General features: G+C 40.5%; 1 protein-coding gene across 1 annotated transcript; it reads left to right on the top strand.

Annotated features, from left to right (window-relative positions):
- Positions 1–2,515: 2,515 nt before the first annotated feature.
- Positions 2,516–19,405, top strand: mmp14a (matrix metallopeptidase 14a (membrane-inserted)). The gene is made up of 10 exons (XM_084924002.1): positions 2,516–2,947; positions 12,504–12,652; positions 12,864–12,986; positions 13,166–13,473; positions 13,621–13,782; positions 14,838–14,977; positions 15,483–15,625; positions 15,756–15,902; positions 17,249–17,364; positions 17,535–19,405. Exons 1-10 carry the CDS (start codon positions 2,864–2,866, stop codon positions 17,831–17,833), a joined length of 1,671 nt encoding a protein of 556 aa, XP_084780128.1. The 5' UTR covers positions 2,516–2,863; the 3' UTR covers positions 17,834–19,405.
- The last annotated feature ends 14 nt before the right edge of the window (positions 19,406–19,419 follow it).

Raw genomic sequence — 19,419 nt, 5'->3', positions numbered from 1 at the left:
GATCTGGCAATCAGAAAGTGAAGAAAACAGAAATCGGAATATTTACTTTTCCCCCAAAAAACAGTCTGGTTAGGGTTTGGAGCTCGTGTCAGGGTTGTCACCAATGATGGTTTAGACCTCACATGGTTAACTTGTGTGTGTGTGTGTGTGTGTGTGTGTGTGTGTGTGTGTGTGTGTGTGTGTGTGTGTGTGTGTGTGTGTGTGTGTGTGGGAGTTAAACACACCTTCTCTTGCAGGGCGGGTTACTTCCTCCTGCCTTTCCAGCATACCTGGAGATAATGAACTCACTTGTCGGTAAGTGCTGTCTGCTATTTAAGACTGAGGAGATCTTTCAGTCGATGCCTGATAGTTGAACTGGAAACAGTGAAGTGAAGTTGGCTCCTTCTTCAGTACTTTTCACACTCTCTGGTTTTTGTCTTCTCCTCACCTGTATCTCATTTCTGCACAGGAATCCCAGCTGTGTCTGAGTCAGTTATTGAGAGTTTTCCTCTGGAGATGGATTCATCTGTGGGCTTGTTCGCACTGGAGTCCTGGACCCACCAACTTACTTTCCTTCTATTGTCAGTCTTGTTACTTGCTTCACTGAAAATAAACACGCTGTCTTTAATCCCTCAGAGTCCTGTTCTTTTTCTTCACTCCACTCAACTGACTCACTTCACTCTATTTTAAAGTAAAATCTTGCACTTTTAACTCTGCTGTTGCACGGCTGCAGTGATTTCCAATCTTGTCTAAAGCATAACAGTTTATGCATAGAGCATAAGCTTGACAACTTCATTCACAGCACAGAGCTAGTTTAAAAATTTCTTGCATCAAGTTTGAAACATTGTTTTGCACACTTTCACTCACAGCTGGAGATTTAATGAGGCCCCGAACAACATACAGGACACATGCATTCATCACGCTCAACAAAATCATAAACTGGCAATTTTGTTTTAAACAGTCTTTTTAAGTATTGTGAATTATGAGATCATACAACCACTGCTGTGAAACTAAAACCCCACAGCACACAAGCCCACTCTCAGTGAGTAGGAGCACAGCATTTTCTCCTCTTGTCTGGCACAGAGGAGCACAAAGAAAAAAGGAGGAGGTCCAATATTAAGAGTTTTTTTTCTCTCCTCAAAATGTTTGGAAACTATGCAAGTTATGAGAGGGAGAAAAAAAAGTCTCAAGTGTTGCTCCCAGTTCTTCTAACTTATCTGAAGGAAATGTTGCCTGATTATCTTGCCTTCAGTCACACTCAGTAACAGTCTAAATGTAAAGGAGACCTTAAAATCATTGCATATGTAGCCTTTTTTGTTTTTTACCTATTTTGAACTTGCAGGGACTTTTAGGTGGAAATCTTAATCAGCTAAATGTTAATGGGTGAGGCATGCGCATTTAAACACAACGTGAAACGTGGCCTAACTCTTCTCCTTAAACCCAGACCGTCATGCTGTCCTTGTGTTCACTCGGGACCAGAGATGGGCATATACTGTAATGGGCAAGATACTGTAATCTGATTACTTTTTTCAAGTAACGAGTAAAGTAAGGGATTACTATTGCATAAACGGTAATTAGATTACCGTTACTCTCCCGTAGGAACGCTGCGTTACTGCGTTACTAAAACCGTGATTTTTTTGCGAGAATGTCTCATGACAGTGATGTAAGCGAGTGCTGTTCGTCACAACAGCTGTGTGCAGATCAACACACCTGCACCAGAGCACACCTCCGCCTACCCACTCCTGCTTTACAGGTGAAAATAGAGCAACAGGACCGCTAGTTTTTGATTTTATTTATTTTCTGCTGTGTTTTACTTGCATCTATTTGAAAGACTGAGTGTAAACACAAAAAATATTTTATTTTATGTGCTGGAATGTGCAGAAAATAGGTTTAAATGTTAAACTAATTTCTTCAAGTCAGAGAATGGTGCATATAATTAAATGTTTGCTTGATGCATAAAGTTAAAAGATTAAAACTGATAAAACAAGTTTAAAAAAAGAGACTTTTCCATTTGATTACATTTTGTATGATGGATTATGCAGAAAAAGTAGAATTGGGCTGAAAGCTCTATCACTTTATCACCTATTCAGGTTGTAAATCGTGTTTTTAAAAAGTAACTAAGTAATTAATTACTTTTGAAAATAAGTAATCAGTAAAGTAACGGGATTACTTTTTTGGGGAAGTAATCAGTAATTGGTTACTGATTACTTTTTTCAAGTAACTTGACCAACACTGCTCGGGACATTGACAGACATCTCTGCACATGTTAACTTCAGCCGGTGCCCAAATCTTCAGCTTCCAAATACAGAAATTAACATTTCTGCTTCATACTGATACTGAAAATGCATCAGGAGTGCGACCTCAGTGTTTTCAGTTATGGAGCTTTTATTTTCGTAATCACTCCCTTAAATACAAAAAAATAAATAAAAGTGTAGTAGTGTAGTAATTGAACTTCCTTGCGAAGCGTGACGTTTTTTACTGGAGGAGGACCTTGAAGAAAATGACACCCCCCCCCCCATTTTCCCTTCTCTGTTGCTCGCTCTCTCCACGTCCACACACGCCACAGGTAGTCCTGGTATAGGGGAAAGGGAGTCAGACTGCGAGGCTTTAGGTTGCAGCATCTCTCTTTCCCTTTTCAGCCTTTTGCTTTTGTTTTTTGTTGTTGTTTCGGCTCCGACTCTGCTGCGATCGTTTCTGTGCGTAAAAGTTGCTGACTGCCCTGAAAGTGTCCATGCGGATACGACAAAGTTTTTGTGCCACGTTTTACAACGCGGAGTAGCATCAGTCGATTTTGTTTTGGAGTTTTTTTGTCCTCCCTATTCAGGACGGATTTGTGTAGAGTGAAAGCTTCCTTAAATCTCCGACATAATCTCCAGATATCACAATGATACTCCGGGTCCTCGCCCTGGCCTGCGGTCTCTGCTGCTTCGGTCTTACCTCCGTCATCGCAGACGTACTAAAAGCCGAGGTAAGTGAATTGGAAGTGCATTTACTTCATGCAGTGCACATTTATAGAGGCTACACGTTCATTTCTGCATGTGCAATACGAGCTGCAGCGTGTCTGCATTTTCAGGTGTGTTTTCCTCCCACAGTACTCGTGAAACTCTGTCTGTGTTTGCTCACTTTTTTTGAAGAGTTGAGGTTTCTATGTACTTAAAGCACGTATTACCAATAACTGTATAGTAATCTATTACTGTGACACTCCAATGACCTTTACTCCCTATAACTTTATAATTTTTAGTTGGTTTTTTTTCCACTAAAAGCTGCCACAGTTCATGTTTATTTTCTCCTCTTCAAACAGCCTGACATTTTTTTCCAAGAACTTCCCAACCTTTATTTTTCCATCCAGGGGGAAAGAAGCCATGAGTCAAAAGTTTTCAGCAGTAAGTGGCAGAGACCCAGCCGTGCAGTGGCTGTGTACAGTGTGGAAATCTCAGCTGAGCTGCTTTGTTCTGAGAAAAAAAAAAAAGGGGGGGGGGGGGGGGGTACTGTGGTGGTACTAAGGGGGAGGGGGTTAATGGTTTTCATTTGCCTGCACAGGCAGCACAGATGGGAAGCTGGTGAGGCCGGACATGATGCACAGAGGTGTCAGCAGCCTGGAAATACTAAGGAAGAGTGCAGCTTTCTTCTGAAGAACTTATTCTGCCATCAGATCTCCAAAATAATTGAGTTCAAGCACCGTGGGTGGCTGCAGTCTCAGTCCATTTATGCCCAACATACCTACTAAAAGTTCCAGTTTACCATAACATCATCGGTCAAAAGTACATTTATGTGACCATTTATGGTGCAATGTCCCGTGACATTCAGGCATGCTGCAGTCTACCATCCACTTCCTATAACGGACAGGATGCACCATTTATAGATTTTAATGTGAAATTTGAGTCATCCCAATTGTGCAAAAGAAGTAATTTCAATTTACGAGAGTGTTTTGCAGCTCTGTGCGGAGACGAGAAGCACGAAGGAGGACCTTAGTCACTGACCACAAGTTGCTGGCGTGTGAGTCAAGCCAGACAAGGTGGATAACTCAGAGTCAGACAGTTTATAAGACGCCGCAGGCTGCTGTCCCGTGGCGAACACGGTGATGAATGTCTGTAAACAAAGTGAGAAAACACGGCTGTGTACTTCAGCGTCGCCTCTCACAGCTAGAAAACACCAACGTAGCGATGTATCAATAACCCTCAGTGCAAAAAGAAACACGATCGGGTGAATTGCGGCTGTCACGTCTGGCGATGGAGGCTGTGCACACAGTTTTACTGTCAGACACAACAGTCAGCCCTGATGGAGAAGAAGGATAAGTTTTAATTATAGGTTGAGGATTACATCACCTAAGATCTGTATATGAAACCTGTGATCAAACAGGAGACTCATCTGTGTGGAGAAAGTAGAATAAACTGCTGCTGGAAAGATATGAGATGCAAAAGACAAAATAACAAGTGTGGAAAAACCAGAGCAGCAAAGACAAAATAACAAGTGAGTGACATCAGTGTTTACTTGAAGTGGCTGAAGATCCTTTTTTTTGGGGGGGGGAGTAACTCATACTGAGTTTACGGGAATTTTGTGGTTTATCAGTGTTGCTCAACATGTTAACATCGCTCTGACAAACTAATCCCAATTTATCCAAGCTGAGTGAAAAGAGAAGCCCGGCTAACAGAGAAGTAAGACTATGCTCTGAAAATTAAATCACTTCTTCTGAAGTACCCAGTTTTCCTTCCACCATCTGTTTTCATTCTCCCCCTTTTTTCTGCCTTCTCTATGGATTCTTGACTTAAATAAAATGCTTAGTTAGACGCTGTGAGCAGAGGAAGTGGGCAGCAATGAAAACAACAGACTCTTAAACAGGATCTCTCCATTCTTGACTTTAAAAAAAAAAAAAAAATCTGGAGATTTCCTGTTGCCATCTGGAGACGCATGTCTTATGATCCTAGCAGCGGGTTTGTACAGATCTGGTCAAAACACATCTGGGTTCAATTCCCTTTATCTTGACTGGAGCCGCTGTTGATGTAGCATCAAAGGGAAACCCTTGCTCGAGATCTGCTGCGTGCTGCTTTGACAGGCCGCAGCTGTCACCTAAGAGATGTCAAAATAATCAGCTGCACCAGGCCTAATGAGAAACTGATGGACTTCAAGAGAGAGCTGAGGGGCTATCTGTGCTGACCGGGCTAAGAATATGGTCCGCCGGTAGAGGACATCAAAGAGAAATAGTTAACTGTGACGCTAATGGAGGCTTCAATTTAAGCTATTTTTAACTTAAAATAGATGCAGTTTAAAACTGCACTCTTACTGGTTTTGGTCTCAGGTGTACAGCTGATTGAAGGCCAGATGTGCCAAGACAAAACTGAGCTTGAAGACTTATGAAAAAAATTAATAAATTGCAGTACTATTTGACATATAAACGATTTTTAAACAGCCGTTTTACGTATGCTTTGGAACAAAACCTTCATTTTTACATTAAATTAAACACCTACACGTTACACCTGCAGGAGCTGCAGCTTCGGCCATGAAGCTCCTGGTGCACAGTCTATGTGCTGATGTTAATGCCAGAGGAGCTTTGGAGCTCTGCAGTTACTGATTAAGCAGAGTGTCTGTGACTTTTACGCACTGTGAGTTGTTGTGGTTCCTAAATGCTTCCACTTTGCAATAATTCATTGATAATCAGCGTCTGTTGAGGTGACGGCGGAATATCTTGGAGAGAAGAAGTTTCAAAAGCTGACTTGTTGCAAAGGTGGCGTCCCGTTACAATGCCACACTCGGACTGAGAACGATTCATTCTTCCACAGATTATCGCAAAAGCAGACTGTGTGGCTAGATGTTTGATTTAATACACCTGAATATAAAGATTCAGAGGTGTCTCCCAATACTTTTGTCCACACAGTGCAAATATTAACTACAGTTGTAACAAAAATCGAATAAACAGTCTAATATGTTCCCTCTGAAAATACGAAAGAGAACTTTAGTAGAACTGTGCTGTGGTGCAGAGTGTAGAGACAGTTCAGTAAATATTTCTATAAAGCTGTCGGGCATCAGTATAATAGTGTTTCACCATAACCAAAACCTCCGGTGAGTGCATTTTATGACCTGTTTGACCAGGAAGACACATGAAAGCAGACAAAACTTTGCACGGCGCTGGTGTGAGTGCTAACTGGGTCAGAGACGCCAAGAAGTGAAGCAATGAGAGGTTCAGCCGCTCATGAGCTGAATTCTCAGTTTTTTCCATTGGCACACGGCGAGAGGAACAACTGACTCAGTCCCTCAACTTTAAATTCAACCATACTCCTAACCTCTCTCTCTCTCTCTGTGTCTGTGCCCACTCTCTGCCCTTAATGCTTTTACCTTTCCCTCTTTAATGTTAGTAACTCTGCACTTTAAATCATCTTCTGCTGCCCTCATTGCTCTGGTCAGTCTGTTTTTTTTCACTCATCCCTGCTGAGATTTTAAAGACAGGAAAATTTAGTCTTCATCAATAAAAGTCAAAGAGGCAGCGTTTAGTGTTTTAGCAGCAGTGCGGTGGACAGAAGAGCGTGATTTAGCATCGTTTATAATATAAATATGTCCGTGAAACTCACACCATTGTCCTTCTTGTTATTGTTGTCTATTTTTTTTTATTGCACAAATAGAAAAAAAAATCCCATATGATGCTTCTTCCTCTGAAGAGGAAGTGTCTTCATCGCTTTGTTTTTGACCACAAGAACTATAAATGCTCCTGGAATTCTTTTCTTAACTCTAGTTCATGACATCTTGAGGAAGTTGTGGTTGGGTTTACGTATGTGTGCGCACCTCCAGTCTCATGAGAGTGCACCCACATGGCGTGTGATGGGCAACTCTACGTTCAGACACAATAGAGATCTTGTGTTGATAAGTGGAAAAGTTCCTGTTGTGAGTAATGGTATTTAAATTGAAGAATATAGGCCTAAAAGTAGAATGAGTAAGAGAATCTGTGATCACAGAAGCAAAACTTACCGCACCTTTGAGTTCCAGTGTGCCGCTGTGTCTTCGTGGCAGCATTTTGGCTCCATATGGGGAAGACTTTACAAAGAAATGACAAAAAAAATCAGATTTTTGGCTTCAAAAAAGCGGGAAAGTGTAAAGGAAGAAGATCTCTGACCAACAACAAAAAAGCAGCAGTGGTGACCAGGCGATAGCCACAGTGCCAGTATTTGCAGTTTGAGCTCTGAAAGATAAGAGCATCCTGTCTCAGCACAGATGTTTCCAATGGAAAGGGAATGGGATGAGTTGCTGTGACAGCTCAGGCATTGCAAAGGATATCACATAGGTCCATCTCTGTGTGCTGCATCGCAGAAAAATAACCTTGCGTGCTTTTGGGTACAAAACTGTGAGACTTTTCTAAAGATTGTGAAAAGAAGCCCGATGAATTGTCTCCTTTGATAAGATGACGCCAAGATAACTCCATCCTCACAATCAGGGTTTTTTTCTGCTTTAAAATGGGCGTCTGGAAGCCCGATTGGTCTGCAGAAAGTCCAGGCAATGAATCTGTAATACCTTGGTTCATAGAAGTCTGGGCATTTTTCTGGTACTTCTGGCCTTTCGATGAACAAAAGTGTATTTTATGACGTAAGGAAATGAAGCCTGATTTTAAAAATGATCAAAGCAAAAACTTCTTTAGTTGGTGCCAAAACTGTTTATATGGAAATGTGCATATAAAGAGCAGGGAGTTTAAGGTGCTGGGATACGGGGCTGCATGAGTGCAAAAGGTGACTGCCAGGCTCCACAAGCTTGGCAGAAAAAGAATATTCCAGCAGGATAACGATCAAAAACACACTCCCAACAGCACTCAAGAGTTTCTGAAGAAGAAAAAGCAGCTATGAGTTTAAAAGTATGTTTCCTCAATTTCAGGGACTTGCTTCGAACTTAATACGTGGCCATCTAATTTACAGTGAAGGGTAAAACTGCTGCTGAGCATTTTAATTCTATCTTTAATCTGCAGATTGTTGGAATTACAGGATATCGTTGAGAGAACACCTGCCAAAGCCAATGATGTAGATTCAAACTTAAATGTTGTAGCATTTCTGCGTTTTTCTTCAACTCTTCTGTGACCAGACACCACCAATGTCCCAGCAAACATTTCAGTGCTGAATAACCAAGTCATAATCTAGTCATGGTTGAAAAATAGTTCACCTGGACACTTGGAATATAGAAAATAGGAAAAGTTTTCTTTTAAAAAATTAAGAATAATGAGTCAAACTGATACCTTCACTTTTTGGGCCTAGACTTACTGAGCTAATTGTACCATTAAATCATTTCAGATAAACAAACTCCTAAGCACCTTAAACGTGTTCTTGATTTTATTTACTTGCCTGTGTACTAACCCTATTATTTCTCGTTGTTTAAAAAACGACGAAAAATGCATTTAATTCCTACTTTGCCATCATTTGATCTGCATTTTTCTCTTTTTAAGAAACAGTCTGACCCGTTGATCTGTTGTACTGAGAAACAACATCAACATCCATCTGTCTACGGTTCAGTATTTGGCTTCTTATCACAACCATATTTGTTGGGATACTTTGTCCTCTCTCTTTAATGGAGAAAAAAATAGTGAAAAATGTCACGTCAGTTCTGCCAGAGCCCAAAGTGAAATGTTTTCCTCATCAGTCTAAGCCCAGCAGATATGTAAATGACACAGAAGAAGAGCAAAAACACCATGGGAGCTGGAACAACTGCATTTTAGGCAACTGAATCAATCTATGATTAATTATCGATAAAGCGACAGAGTGGAGCTACATCGTGCAGCTTTGCCAACTTTTCCACTACGTTGCATCAGTTGTGTTTCTGTGCATTATATGTTCAGACCACACGTCACTACACGGGCTCAAAGGTGTGTTTACCAACCACCAGCAGCAGTACTTTGACCACACATGGCTGTGTAGCCAGGTAATTGGCTACCCACAGGCCAACAATACCAGCCATGTACAAATCTTAATAAATAGAAGCTTTGATGGTGGCTGTAAGGGAGTTCCACAGAGGCGAGGTGCATGCTGGGATACCTGGCGCTCCGACCGGAGGTGGTGGCGGAGTGTGGAGTAGTTTGGGACTAGAGGAGAGAAGTGGAGGTCCTCACAGTGTGGGAGAGACTTTCATGCAGTGGAACGGAGAGTGTTTTTATAGAAGCAGACGCTTCACCGCACTGGAGCCACAGGGCACACTAGTCGTATTTAGTGGAGAGGCAGAGAAAGTAAATTTGGTTGGTTAGTAAGAGAGTCAGAGGATAAAATACATTTACTAGATGTTTAAATAATCCGACTGAATATGCAAAGATAGGGAGAAGGGGGATAAGTCGTCTCTCTGCGGGTTAACATAAGTGAACCTTGTTCTCTGGCCTCTCTGCCCACCACATGACTAACAGTAGCTGTGTGTGCACAGGCTGTGGATGGCCCAGTTGTTGCCCAGTTGCTCCTTTTCCATCCATGGTTTGCCCTTCACTTGCTGGAGGCAGGCTTGAAGAGAAAACCAGGACATATGGTGGAACAAGAGAGATATCTGAGGTTTAGATGACGCTAATGAAAGAATTTGGGGTAATTCCACTGGCTTAATTTGTGGTGGGGATAAAAATTTGTTTTAACTCTGTGTGTGCACATACATAATTGGAAACACACACTTGAAGATGCATTTAGCTTCAACAAGGGAGTCAGGAGATGATGAGTTAGCTACAACTCCAGTATCTGATAGTCAAACGTAAAGCTACAGCCTTTTTAAAATGTCACGAAACTGACTTAAGAACCTTTTATCAACACCAGCTGTGATGTTTGCTCATTAGAATTTATATAAACTAGCTCCAGATTACACTTTACAGTTAAAAATTACCTTCAGCTTACCAGCATACTGTCATCACAGTATTAACAGAACATAGTGATAAAACAACATCCGCTATGTATAGTGACAACTTTAAACTGCTTATCCAGATCTTTTTTTAGCTAGCTATTTCAACCGTTTATCCTTGTTAGCGATTTTGTTTTCTATTGTCATATTTTTAGCTTGCAATTGCAATTTATTTTTAGTTAAAATTGATTTTTTATTCATAAGGTCAAGTATGTTTATTAGCATTTTTATTTATTTAACCATACAGTTTTAAATGCGCCGGGGTACTTGAGAGCAGTTTTAGCACTTTCTGTATTGGCTAACAATTTAGCTATTTGTTTAGCTAGCTGTTTCAACCATTTGTTAGACATTTTGACCTTTTTATGTTGACTCAAATTATGCATATTAGGCTGTCTATTTATAGCCAAACATGGTTAAAACCTTGACCTCATTTCCCTGATCAAAATAGTTTGTGGTCCATGATGGCATAGACTAAAATGTGGACGGATGTTGACGTTGTTTCCGTGTCGTGCAGAGATCTACGCAGAGGAGTTTTTAGAAAGCGAGAAGCACAGATTACTGCCATAAAAGGATTAATACATCTATCTTTTGTGGCACAAACCCACTCATACAAACAACCACACCCACTGTCTACCATATCGTGTGTGTTATACATGGCTGTGAACCTTTAGCTCACCTGGTTGAGCAGGCAACCTATGTACCATGTTAATTTATTAACATTCATTTACATCTAAATTCAAGGCAGCGTTCAGGAAGTACCTTAAACCAGTGTAAGGGTTGCTCAGCTCAGCTTTTTAGTTAGTTTAGCTTCTATCTACAAATGGGTAAACAACTACTTACTGTCAGCTACTACCTATTAGCTCTTTGACTTTTTTATCTCCTAGCAAGTAGGAGTGCCATCGAAGGTGTCATCTGACTTTTCTCCCCTTTCCCCCATTGTCAAACTTCTCCATTACAGTGGCCCAGTTTTTGACCACCAGCAGCAGGCAGTGGAAAGAAAAGACCGACCTTTAGTGTGTAAAGATAAACAGTGGTGGTTTCGGTTGGCAAGAGCACAGATAGGCAGACAGCGAGGAGGACAATAGACACAGACAGTGGCAAAGGGATCTTAAAGTTAAAGCTTTGAGGAGCCCAAATGTTCCTGTAGGTGTTTTTTTTCCAGCCTCGTGACAGCTGTATTTGGCAGCGATCGTCTAGACAGAGTTCTGGGTCATTGTGACAAAGATGACATCAGTGTTTTATTTGGCTTTCAATTCCTCTCTCATGCCTCCTTATGACCCCACAACAAAGTTTCCCGTTACAAGTCCAGCAGAAATCAAGGGGACATTTGAGGGTTTGATGTTAGCTTTAAAGAAACCATAAACTGGATAATGTCACAGTCACATGAAGAAAAGACAATAAATTTAGCATGCTGAGTTACCTCAGCGTGTGTTGGCTGCTGAAGAGGGAGGTTAAGCAAGACAGCATGGCACACAAAAACCCACTCATACACCCACACACACCCATTATCTGCCATATAATGTGTGATGTACAGCTGAACTAAGAGAAGCAGGTCCAAACAAGCTCTGAAAGTTGACTTGAAGTAGACAAACACCCACAGGCTCATACGGGAGGCCAGTCCCTTCTTTTCTGTTGACTAAGATGTTTTTTGATGTTTTCAGGTGGTTTTAACTGTTGTTTTTGGCCCGTCTGACTAACTCAGAGAGAAAGTAAAACAGAAAGATTTCAACAGCAATTATATGCCCAATAGAAAATAAAAGTCTCCTATAGCAACAATATTATTTTAGCAAATAAATTAATTTTTTTACAAGCTTGAAGTTTTCTTTTTTGTGAGCATGCCTATTCGAGCACACTCAGCACTTACGCTACACTCACTCATCAGTAGATTTCTATGGTTTACGCGTAGTGGGAGTGTGATTTTTCAGTTCTTCTTAGATGAAAATACTGCAGTAATAAAGGATGTTTTGGTGTTTCTAAAGCAGCGTGCCCACAAACTTTCTTACATTATAGAAATATGTTAATCCAGCTTATTGTCTGTTTCACAATTTGTGTTTTCTTTATGTTTCAGTTACTTATTTCATCAAAAAATGTGAAAAACATGCATTTGTGTGACTCAAAAATCACAAAGTAAATTACCAATCAAGCTCTCTGTCACTTAGGCCAAAAAACTAGCAGTCGCCAACCCCCACAGCAACACGTGGTCACGAGGGAAATGTGTTTTCTCTCCGTAGTTGGGGAATAGTTGCCAGATGTCGCTGGGTGTGACTGCCACATTTGCCATTTGCATCAACGATGCTGAGTTGTCTGCAAACACTTGCCAACTACTTGCCAACCAGTACCAGTATTTTACCACTGAGCAAATTTGAAAAGATACAACTTTTATTGTCTTTGTTTCCAGTTTACACTTTTTACAGTTGTCTGCAAGTTAATATCTTCCATGCAAACTATGGGCAACTTCCATAACTGACATGTCTCATTTGTACCTAAACGTTACGTGTTTCTTGATGACAAAATTACACCACTTTGAATGAAAATGCTCATGTTAATAGTACTGAATTTCTAAAACTAAATACATACAAGACAGTTCTTCTTTTCAGTAAAGCATCAGTGTTCAGCTTAGTCCAGCTAGTCAGAAAATGATTTGTGCATTAGAGGTCTTATTCAACATTTATTTCTCTCTGTCTCTCCATCAGGCTTGGCTGCAGCAGTATGGCTACCTGCCTCCAGGTGATGTGAGAGCCCAGGCCATCCGCTCACCAGACACCATCAGTAAAGCGATATCCGCCATGCAGAGTTTTTACGGATTGACCGTCACTGGCTCCATAGACACCAACACAATAGAGTGAGTCCTGGTTTACATTAAAGATAACAGCTTGGCCTCAGATTATTACAGGTGAATAGCGGACTGTCACATTCTTTATACATTTTTGGATAGAAGTGGCTGTGTGAGAAGCTAAAACTGTCATTATTAAAGACTTAATAACCACAAGTTCTTCAGAGGAGTCCACATACTTTCTGGATTAAAACTGAAAGTGTTACCTTTGTGTTTCCAGGGCGATGAAACGGCCACGATGTGGCGTTCCTGACAAGTTTGGACCAGTGCTGAAGAGCAACCTGAGGAGAAAGAGATATGCTGTGCAGGGTCTGAAGTGGGACAAGTCTGAGGTGACCTTCAGGTCAGAATTCACCACACTATTCAGTGATTTGGTTTTACTTTACAACTTGCATATAGAATCGGATTTATTCTGGAAATATGAAGTGTATTGGGTTCTAGCTCAAGAAAACACAGTGACTAATGCTAATCGCAAATTGTTATTATTGATGTAAGCTGATTCATTTCTCTTTGCTTCTCCAGCATAGAGAACTATACCCCTAAAGTGGGCCAACGTGCCACGTTTGACGCCATTCGAAAGGCCTTCAAGGTGTGGGAGAGCGCCATCCCGCTCACCTTCAGAGAGATCCCCTTCAGTCAGATCAGAGGCTCACCTGATAAGTACGCAGACATCATGCTCTCCTTTGCAGAGGGATTCCACGGCGACAGCACACCGTTCGACGGCGAGGGTGGTTTCCTAGCTCACGCTTATTTCCCCGGTCCAGCCATTGGTGGGGACACGCACTTTGACCTTGCTGAACCTTGGACCACTGGGACGGTCGATCAGGGAGGTAAGAGAAAGAAGAGAAGTGGGTGAAAGGTTGAGAAGAAGAGGACAAGACAAACTTTGTGTATTGCAGATTGTTTGAAATCATGAAAACGATAGTTTCAGGACTTTGAACAGAGCTTTCGGCAACATTCTGATCTTCTCTTTCAAGGTAACGATGTTTTCCTGGTTGCTGTCCACGAGCTTGGTCACGCTCTGGGTCTAGAGCACTCCAACGACCCCGCTGCCATCATGGCCCCCTTCTATCAATGGTTTGACACCGAAAACTTCCAGCTCCCTGATGATGACCGCAGAGGAATCCAGGCAATTTATGGTGCGTTGGTTTAGTAGAAGAAGCAGGCATTTATTTATTAATGAACCAACTTTTTTGGTGACACTAATACTTTATGAGACTCCCCTCTTTGAGGCTACTGGGTCACTTTTTTACAAAGAAACCCCATCAGTCCCATGGCCTATAAGTAAAAAGTAAACAGTTATCTTGACATCACTTGTCTGTTTTGTAAACTGGAGTTTTTAAAATCTGCTTTTAGAGGCAAAAGGTACCATATTTATATGTAAAGTTAGAGTTCTTCTTAATTAGCTAACGCTAGCAAGCTTAATCCATAAACTACCCTTTATGGACAAATAATTGGGCCGCCTACACGTTGCACCTACGGGAGCTGCTGAACCATGGAAAAATCATGCCATGAAGCTCCCAGTGCACAGTTGGTGTGCTGATGTTAATGCCAGAGGAGCCCTGAACTCTGCACTTATGGAGTCTGCAGGGTGTTTTTCACTGAGCCCGTTCTGTGACTTCATGTGGTCTTCCACTTTGTGGATTCATTGCTGTGATTCATGAAACTTCCACTTTGCAATAAAACCACTTACAGCTGATGGTGGAATATCTAGGAGTGAAGAAACTTCACAAACTAACTTGTTGTAAAGGTAGCATCCTGCTACAGCACCATTGTCAAATTCATTGAGCTCTTTAGAAAAACCCATTCATTTATAAAAATTTGTAAAGTGGACTATATGGCTAGAAGAGCCGATGGGACTGGCAACACCTGAACTCAAAGATTACAAGACTGCGTGGCTCACCCCCTGAATTATCTACACAATACGACGCTAACAAGTAAAAACTAACAATTAAAACAATGTCCTTGAAAAAATATGTCTAAATAACAAAACCTTCTTTCACTGTGTCAGCATTGTTCTTTTTTAGTTAAATTTAAGACGAATATTGAGTAAGTGCAATAAATCATCATTTTAAATACTGCAATATGTAGCAAAGCAAAAAGAAGTTCTAAGCATAATTAAAAATAGATTTTCTTTTCTTTTTTTTTGCGGTCCTGCAAATTAAGCATGTTTCACTTCTCTCTCTGATCACAGGATCAAAGTCTGGGGCTCCTCCTCCTCCTCCTCGTCCCACTAAACCCTCCAATCCCGACAAGCCAGACCACGGCCCTGACGTCTGTGATGGACACTTTGACACCATCGCTGTCCTCAGAGGGGAAAAGTTTGTATTTAAGGTACAAAAGACGGTTTCTTTGAGTTGGGGCAGTGCTGTGTTTTCAATAATATAACCCAGCAGATAAAAATGTACAATCAGGGCTAATTCTGAAAAATCAACGTTTTAATCGATGTTAGAAATATTGGAAATCTTGACTACAGCTTGTAGAGGAATCGGAATTACAATATTTTATTTATCCTTAAGGTTACAAAATGTAATAATAGTAACTATGTAAACTAAATGAAATAATACACTACATCACAAAGTTACACAATATAAGAAATAGCTCTTATATATACAGATAGCTCAATTATAATATCCAGAATATTACGGAGATTAAATATATTTGATTGAAAGTTTACTTTAAACTGTAAATCTTTGTTATTTTTGCTGTAGACGATGTGCAAAAGGGCATAACTACATTTCTTATGTCGTTCAGTGGTACATTTGGGTAATCTCAGAAGTTTTAATTATTAATGATTTGGTTGTTTAATGGGTCGATCGGTTCCCGTGTATCTTTTCAGGACAAGTGGTTTTGGCGTCTGCGCAACCACAAGGTGCTGCCTGGCTACCCGATGCTCATAAGCCACTTCTGGAAAGGCCTGCCATCAAACATCAATGCCGCTTACGAGAGAGATGATGGAAAATTTGTCTTCTTCAAGGGTAGGTTCCATATGGGATCAGTCAAGAATCAGATTTATGATGACTGCATCGCTGCAGCTGTTGCATGTGTTCTACACTCTAATCTGACCGAAATGGTCTGTTTTCAATCTTTGTTCTTTTTAACTTCCAGGTAGCAGATACTGGGTTTTCAGTGAGTCCACCATGGACAAGGACTCTCCAAAGAGCCTGAAGGAGCTGGGAGCCGGTCTGCCCGAAGATAAGATCGACGCCGCTCTCTTCTACACGCCAACAGGACAGACGTACTTCTTCAAAGACTCTCAGTGAGTTTTCCTTTTTATTCCCCGTTTGTTTTACTTTGTTTCCTAAATGAGAAGAAACCTTTCTCACAATATATGCAACCTTATCTGTTAAGGTATTTGTAACTTTTTATATCATACCAAACCTCTTTTCAAATCTGCATGTAATGTTAGGTGTTAGATTGATTAAAAAAAAATTAGTTTTATACTTTTAATTCTTGTTATATCCTCATGAAATGGGTTTTACTGTGAAGCCCCATAAAACAGTATTTGTACACTTAAAAAATGATTTGCTTTCATAAACATGAATCACTTTAAGTAAAATCCAACAGAAATATGTCAAATCAAAGTTTTATTTATTAAAATAATCAATCATTAAGGAAAATATACCTGAATGTATAGCTATCAAGGAAGTTTAATTTTACCAGCTTCAGTAAAATTTAACGTTTTACCTTGTGCTTTTGTAACACACTTACATGTATTCCAGTTAAAGGATCTAAGTTGAACATGTAACATGTTTCAAACATGTAAGTTAAAGGATTGTGGGCATAAACACTTTGCGAGCTCATCTGTGAACTTGTTAAAAATAAGCACTACTACTCTCATGCTGTCTAACATACACACAGTTGCAGATGGGCATGAGAGTTGATTTTTACCCCAGCAGTAACTGTAGGTTTTGTTTTTTAATAACAACATAGAGGAAATATGTGAGGGCTGACTTGCATCAAAGCTCCGAGACATCTTAAAAGATCAAATTCCAGACCTAACATTGGTTTTATGATAAAATACAAACAGTTTCCTAATTAAAGGGGAAAAAAGTCACTATGAAGCGTCTCAGTAATGTGTTGAGCCGCTGACGTCTGTGTGAACAGCAAAGCGTTGACCTCTGAGTCCCTGAACTCTGCTGCAGGGATGGAGCACAGTCCTCTCTAAAGATACTCCCTGTGTTTGATGGTGAGCACTGTTTTTATATGCCAGTCCAAAATCTTCCACACATGTTTAACTGGGTCGAGATGCTTAAAAGGCGTTAACATGTGATTCACAGCACTGTCATATTTTCGCTCAAACCAGTGAGTGATCATTCGTGCCTCGAGGACGGGGCTTTTGAAATCCTGGAAGAACCACACATGTTTCGTCATTGCCTCGAGGGCTCAAGTTTTTCCTTTAATCGGCCACCAATCTGCACATCTTGAGGCCATATTTAAAAAAAATTCCCACTTGTAAAGAGATGGAGCAACCCTTTAAAGCCTGATGTAGGAATACTGCCTATAATATGATTTCGAGTTTGAGTCCTCTGCTCTGCCTCTGTTGCTAGAAGTGCCCACTCGAGGCCGTTTCTTTCTTGTCTTTAATGTTTCCGTCATTTGCAGATATTACCGTTTCAACGAGAAGACTCGCAGAGTGGACAAAGATTACCCGAAGCCCATCAGCAAGTGGACCGGTGCACCAGATAACGTCAAAGCAACCATCATGAGTGAAGATGGATGTAAGGGTTTTTTAATTTGCTGCTTTCTTTTTGAGATCTCAGATGCACTCGTTAGATTTCTGAAACAACAATAGTCTCAGAATTAGTTTAAGAATGAAAATTATTAGATTGCAGCTCCATAGTTGACACTTAAAGAATTTCTGTGACCATTTCGGACCCTGTTTCCACAGCTTACACCTATTTCTACAAAGCCAACAAGTACTGGAAGTTTAACAACCAGTACTTGAAGGTGGAGTCCGGCTACCCCAAGTCCGTGCTCAAAGACTGGATGGGCTGCGAGAACGAGGACCCCAAGAAGGGTCGCAAAGAGTCGGATTCGGAGAGCTGGGCCAATCCCCTGGCCGTGGTGATCCCCGTCCTCCTTCTGGTGCTGGTTGTGATCACCCTGGGAGCGCTTTTGTTCTTCAGGAAGTACGGCACGCCCCGACGCCTCCTCTACTGCAAGAGATCCCTGCTGGACAAGGTGTAGACAGAGCAGCAGGTAGCTGACAGACTGCCGCAGAGGGACAGAAAGAGACGGAGCGAGGGCCGAGCGAGGATGGAAATCGAGAGGAGGAAGAAGAAGAGAGAAACTGGAGAAAAACCTGAAGAAATGAGAGACAGGAGGGGGACATTTTTTAAAGTTTTTATGGGTGGTTTGTAAGTGCCATAAAAAGGGGAAAACAAAACAATAAAGGCCCTTGAAACTGAAATCAGGAAAATGTATATTTGTATGTTAACTATTTACGTGTACTGTTGTGTGTTGAGAGATTAAGAAAATACCCACAGTCTCACACAGAGGAGGGAGATATACAAAGACTCATCCTCATCAGCAGCTTAACCTCCCACCTCTCCCCTCTGTCCCCCATCTCATCCCATCCTTTCCCTTAACTGGACGACTCCACCTGAACTGCTGTCTGACTCACTTATAATTCTGAAAACTGTGTTTCTGTTTGACTTTTACCAAGAAATTTGTCTCTGGTAACAGTGTTGGGATTTTTTTGAGGGGGGAGATTTAAAGTTTCAACATGACATTTTCCTCTTAAATCAGTGTTTCGTTTTTCTTTTCCTTTTTAACCAATAACAAGGCTACAAGGGAACTATGACCTCAGTACATAATAGTGATTTAAAGCATCCACAGCACTGAGAATAAATCCAAGATTTCAATATTTTTTAACACAAATGACACAAAGTACTAATTCTGTTTTGCAACGTTTACAATAACTGAGCTTTTTTCATCTAAAATTGGTGTTTATGGGGGTGAATGTTCATATTTGTTAATGAAAGGTACTTGATGCAGTCGGTACTGACAGCGCTCTCTCCCTGTAGCTGTATGTAGTGGCTCTCTATGTAAAAGCACATTTCTTGTGCACAGTGTTAGCTTTGATTGATGCAGGCTTAAACATGCACACACGTGGGTTTGTAATTCAAGCTTCACACCGAGTCTAAAAACCGAAACATGAACACGAAGGATTTTGTTTTACACTCAAACTTACAAACCAAACTCAGTGCAAGCAGTCAGATGGTAAAGATTATGTTTTTAAATGTGATGCTTTATCTCTCTTTTTTTTTTTTTTTTTTTTTTTGAAGTACAGTAATGTTAAATACGAGCAGAGCTACAACATGGTGCAATTTTTAATTATGATTGTTTTCATGGAAATTCTTGTTATTATAAGTATGATTATTGTTATTATTGTTCTCTTGGAAAAGTTTGAATACTTTTGGTTTTCTTTGTTTTTGCGCATTGTCATTTGGAGTCCTGCTGGACAGAGGCATAACGTGACAATGATGGAAATGAATCCCAGTTTACATCCAGTGTGAGAAGAATTAGTTCAGATCAGGGGGGTGAATGTGAGATATGGGATATTTTTTTTTTATTGTAATACCCAAAATAACCCAGATGTTGGCACAAGCAACTCTATTTATTAATGCGAATGGTGCTTGATTTTTTTTTTTTTTTTACACCAGTCAAATCTAAAGATAAATTGATTTAATTCATAACAATGATAATGGTAATTATATTTATAATGATGATTTTATCAATAAAATTGAACAAATACTTTTTTTCCTGCCTGT

This window comes from Perissodus microlepis, chromosome 3 (assembly GCF_051167445.1).
Source record: "Perissodus microlepis isolate ML-2025 ecotype Zambia chromosome 3, ASM5116744v1, whole genome shotgun sequence".
Taxonomy (NCBI): Eukaryota; Metazoa; Chordata; class Actinopteri; order Cichliformes; family Cichlidae; genus Perissodus; species Perissodus microlepis.
Note: the sequence above shows the minus strand (reverse complement) of the source record. Positions and strands in the feature narration are given on the sequence as shown.